General features: G+C 35.1%; 1 gene segment (V, D, J or C); it reads left to right on the forward strand.

Annotated features, from left to right (window-relative positions):
- The first annotated feature begins 5,017 nt into the window (after positions 1–5,017).
- LOC125138639 lies at positions 5,018–5,696 on the forward strand. The segment is given in 2 exon segments: positions 5,018–5,148; positions 5,232–5,696. Coding segments are annotated over 2 exon segments (423 nt in total).
- Positions 5,697–6,000: the final 304 nt, after the last annotated feature.

A 6,000-nucleotide genomic window follows, 5' to 3' on the forward strand; every position in this document is an offset into this window, starting at 1 on the left:
CAAGAAGAGTGGGCCAAAATTCCAGCAAACTATTGTAGAAAGCTTGTGGAAGGAAACCCAAAACTTTTGGCCCAAGTGAAACAGTTTCAGGCAATTCTACCAAATAGTAAGGTATGTATACTTCTGACTTTGATGAAAGCAATAATATAAATACATAAAAATTCTCCCTCGCTCAATTCTGACATTTAACAAATGCAAAAAATATGTTAATATTTTTGATTTAAAACATGAAAAGTTTACTCTGATTTAATCTATGACTAAAAAAAAAAAGTTTTTGTGTTTTTTTCTGAAGTGTATGTAAATATCTGGTTTCATCTGTCGAATAAGCGGTAGAAAATGAGTGAGTGAGTGGTTTCATCTGTATCCTCGGGTTTTGTAGCAGTAACTGCATGTCACAGTAGAGCCAAAGCGTGCAGAATTACACAATTTCATGGGTTTTGTTTTTACTTTACACAATAAATTATCAGCACCTGTATCAACCACCTCTACAGTTCCTGACATCACACTAGCTGATCTGAGCGTTTCAGCCTATACCAGAATGAACGTCATGTTCGGTTGCACAGTTTGATTATAATGTTCAGTGTAGATCAGGAAGCGTTAATTACATCACAACACATTCATATCATTATTAATAAGAGCTTTTTGTGTAGCACACAAAAAAACTAATAATAATAATAATAATAATAATAATAACAAACAGCTGAATTATTTTCCACACTAAATTGATATGGAGATGAAACGGGGTGTGAGTGTGATTAACAGCTGCAGAGCTGCACTCAACACAGCAATGTTTTGTCTGAAACACATGATGTTTTTATATCTCTAGTGGGTGTGTCATGCAAACCAAATCCTGTGTTTGAACCATTTATGCTGAAACATTCAGCCCAACAACATAGCAGCAGTTTGTGTTCATTTACAGCAGCAGGAACCATTTTAATTCTTTGAGATGGGACTAGGCAGAGTTTTGTGTTACTTTACTCTAGCAATCTTCATTCAATGTTAGTATTATTTATTACATAATTAAAATATTTTTCATTGATTAATTTTTAATGTTAATTTCTACCTTTGAATACTCTTCGATTTCAGATTCCTGCAGTCAGACACTGATCGAGTCTGATCCAGTGATCATCAAACCTGATCAGTCTCATAAACTGACCTGCACAGCCTCTGGATTAGACATTAGTGGCTATTACTTGGCTTGGATCAGACAGGCACCTGGAAAAGGGCTGGAATGGGTTGCAAGCATCTACAGTAGTAGTTACATATATTATTCCAGTGCTGTTAAGGGCCGCTTCACCATCTCCAGAGACGACAGTAAGAAGCAGGTGTATCTGCAGATGAACAGCATGAGGACAGAAGACACTGCAGTTTATTACTGCGCCCGACACACAGTGATACTTCCCCTTAGACATCAGTACAAAAACACAGACTTACTATAGACACATGACAAACCCACATTTTCAGATCCATTGAGGTGAAAGAAATTTTTACTGGGCTGTTATGAACACTGTTTGGACATTTATACTTAGAAATTATTAATTTGCTTTTTAACATATTTGCAGTCATGTGAAAAAGAAAGTGCACCCTCTTGAATTTGGGATCTAAGATATAATAAAAAATTACCTAGTCTTTAGCAGCTCTTCAAATTAGATAATAAAATCTCAGATGAACAAGAATACATGGCATTTTACACCATTTCATTATTTATTTAATAAAAATGAAGCTAATGTGGAGAAGCCATGTTTAAAAAACTAAGTACATCCTCACTGCTTCCATAGGAATTAAGAGGGTAAGTAGCAGCCAGGTGTTGCTAATAATAATAATAATAAAATACCATTGAATAATTGATCACTAGCAAATGTGACTTATAATATCTCTATAAAAACAGAAGCAGTTATCTTAGAGAATCTGTCTATCAATCTGGAAAGTGTTATAAGGTCATTTCTCAAATATTTAAATTACCATAGAGTTAAGTAGTGTGTACTTTCTATTTAACATGACATAACATCACACAAACAAGTGTTTTATGTCTTGTGTAATATGCTTATTAGCATAAACTACTTATCATTCGTAAATACAAACAGTTCAAAAAGAAAAACTCCAATCATTCCTTATGTTCACGATGTTTATAAAATAGTTGACTTTATAAACCAACAGATCCTCCATCAGATGAATCTCCTCCTCATGATTTAAATACATTTAATCAATACATCAATCTATTCCAAAGTGTTTGTGCAGCTTGCTGAAGTGGATGTCAGTGTAACACACAATTTAAGCTATTATTATTATAATTATAATTCTTTATGTGCCTCTAGATGTCAGTATTTGTGAAGAAACTCTCTCAATTTAAACATTCTAATTGTTCTCCAGCTTCATTTATCTCACCGGACAGATATTTGATTATTGGGATTCTGCAAAACTGATTCATATTTAACTACAATAATCTGTGTATTTTAGAAATTTTACAGTTATCATTTAGATCAATTATAGCATACATAATAGCATACATATTGTGAGAAAACATGTTTACAACTCCAAAGACGTTCCAAATATAAAATCTTGTTGAAAGTTGAGTTTATAAACCCACACATCCTCCATCAGATGAATCTCCTCCTCATGATTTAAATACATTTCAGATACATTCTCCTCCCATCATCAGCAGATAAACAAATCCAAGTGTCAGAGCTGGATCTCACTCTATTTATATGATGTGATGGTGTCTGTTAAACTTTGGAGAACAGAGAAGACTCCAGTCCAAACAACACACACCATGTTCTCTACATCTCTACTGCTCCTGCTGGCAGCTGCTTCTTGTGAGTGCTTTATCAAATTCATTCATTTACTAGATGAAGAATAAAGGTGCAGCATATATTGTGTGAGATATCACCATGTGTTTTCCTCCACAGATGTGCATGGTGAGGAACTGACTCAGCCTGCTTCCATGACAGTCCAGCCAGGCCAGAGTCTCTCCATCCAGTGCAAGGTTTCATATTCAGTTACGAGCTATTGGACAGCTTGGATTCGACAACCTGCAGGAAAAGCTCTGGAGTGGATTGGATACATCAGCAGTGGTGGGGGTACAGCTTACAGTGAGAAACTGAAAAATAAGTTCAGCATCTCCAGAGACACTTCTACTAACACAATAACAATTGGAGGACAGAACATGCAGACTGAAGACACAGCTGTGTATTACTGCGCTCGTGAACCACAGTGAGACGAATAAACAACATCCCTGTACAAAAACTCCAAGTACAGTGAAACCATGCTAGCTCCAAACATCCTCCTTCATTAAAAAATAAATAATAATGATAACAATTCTGACTGAAGCACCAGAGCATCATGGACAATTTGACAGTTACATTTTGATTACAAACGGAATTGATTAGGTTCATATTCATTTCACTCTGATACACAGCTATCACTATCTGACATTCACTCTGTGAGGAAATAATACAGTAAAGCTTTACAAATTTTCAGGTAGACTGACTGTTGAAATCACTCATTACACACTCGCTCATTACTCATTATCCTCATTATTACTCATTATAAATAAATAAATAAATAATCTACAAATGAGAACAAAGAGATAAGTTAGTTCATTTTTTAAATAATTGTAATATAGATTTTAAACCATGATACAAATTTTTTTAATGTTACTGCACATGATACACACTGTAATAATCATATCACTAACAAGAACTTATGATAATGTAGGTTGAAGGATTAGTTGATGTTCCTCTCTGTTACATAATCTGGATCAGACAAGCTGGAAAGCTCTGTAATGGATTGGGGCTATCTGGTCTGATGCCAGTAAAACAATATATACCAAAGACATTGAGGGATGTTTAGAAATTACCAGAGACAACTCCAAAAACATGGTGTATCTGCAGCTGTCCGGTTTGAATGCCCAGGATTCTGCTGTTTATTACTGTGCTAGAAACCACAGTGGTACAAACATGTTAATCAATCATCCAAAATCCCAGATGTGGTCAAAGAGAAAAGGATATTCAATGTAGAGTCCATTTTCACAAGATCTGCAGGTTGTGCTCCAGCTTAACAAATATACTGTAACATTGTAGGTTCCTTAAAGTACAACATATTCTCATATCCTCAGTCAGGTCTAGATACTCCACAATTTCTATGTATTTCTGTGACACAATGAACACTGAGACTGTCTTTTATAGTCATATTCTTACAGAGGAACCAAAAGGGAAATAAATAACATTTACAGAAAAATGTCTGACTTTAATTAGTGATTATTGAATCCATACATTTCACAAAAGTTCCATGATATTAACTGTAACATTAAACGTAAATAGAGTTCACCATATTCTTCTTTAATTAATAAATAAATTGTCACCGTTCACAGACTGCTGCTGTATAAGGGGAAAAGTTATCACAGTAATCAGTGCCATTAATTATTAGAAAATAATTATCTTCAGGTTTGTAGCAGTAACTTCATGCATTAAATATCTCAACTTTAACTGTGAAGATCTCCTGTACGATACACGGCTTTGTTATGACTGAGTACAACATGCACTGGATCAGACAGAAACCAGGGAAAGCTGTGGAATGGGTTGGATATGTGAACTCCGTAGTCTAACTGTACCTCTGTACTGTAAGTTTGGCTTTAACAGCTTCAGGCATGTTCATATTCACCTTCTCATAACAGAAAGCAGGAAATTTGCAGACATGAGAATCATTTCTGTGTTAATGTAATTCTCTAGAGTGCAGCCTACACATGACTGATAACGACATAAAGGATTGTTTATCTAATTATTATCATTTTCATGGATTATGATGGAGATTCAGATTAATTTGAGGGAACTGGAAATAGATCAGATTTCAATCTGACCTTCACAGGAAGCGTTAATTACATCACAACACGTTCATATCATTATTAATAATAACAAACAGCTGAATTATTTTCCACATTAAATTGATATGGAGATGAAACGGGGTGTGAGTGTGATTAACAGCTGCAGAGCTGCACTCAACACAGCCTCTCTGTAATGTTTATGCAAATCTGCATCTCCTCTTGTAATAATAGCAGCGTTCTGATCTAGAGAGGAAACACTTCTCATTAGTCTTCCTTCAACACAAACATGTTTGCTTCAGCTCCACTGCTGCTGCTGGCTCTCGCCCCCTGTGAGTGTTTGGAGTGAAGCTTTATTATTTCATCTGATCCTTTCAGTTCGACATGTCCACCTTTTCTTTTTCTCTTTTTACAGATGTGTTCTGTGCTACTGAGCTCATCCAGCCAGACTCACTGCTTATAAAGCCAGGAGAGACTTTAACCATCACCTGTAAAGTGTCTGGAGCTTCTATCACTGATAGCAGCAGCCACTATGGAACAGCTTGGATTCGACAACCTGCAGGAAAAGCTTTAGAATGGATCAACATAATTTATTATGAAGGGAGCATTTATAAGAAAGATTCACTTAAAGACAAGTTTGTGGTCTCTCGAGACACTTCCAGTAACTCTGTGACCTTACGGGGACAGAACATGCAGACTGAAGACACAGCTGTGTATTACTGCGCTCGAAGACCACACAGTGACACGACAAGCTGCAAAGCTGCACAAAAACCTCATCACAATTCACTTCTTTAATTAAATAATAACTACATTTTACTGAGTAACTAATCCCCATATTACAAATATTTCAGCATAGACACCAACACTGGCATTAATAAAATAAATAACTAAAAATTTACTTAGGAATAATAGTCTCTTTTTTAACCAGTTGAAATTAAATGTGTCTGCAAAAGACATTTATTATAAAGAACAACATCCATTCACACTCAGCACTCAGGCTTTAACTCTTCATCCTGAATGAACAAAAACCATCCAAAAACTCCTCAATCTATATCTAATAATTAATAAGAATCCAATGTAATTAAATGTGAAATATGAACATTGTATAATTTGATTACATATTTTTGGTAATGTACCAATGAATAGGAAAAAAAACAAACACAAAAAGTTTTTTATCATCTCAC

Source organism: Tachysurus fulvidraco, chromosome 15 (genome assembly GCF_022655615.1).
Source record: "Tachysurus fulvidraco isolate hzauxx_2018 chromosome 15, HZAU_PFXX_2.0, whole genome shotgun sequence".
Lineage (NCBI taxonomy): Eukaryota > Metazoa > Chordata > Actinopteri > Siluriformes > Bagridae > Tachysurus > Tachysurus fulvidraco.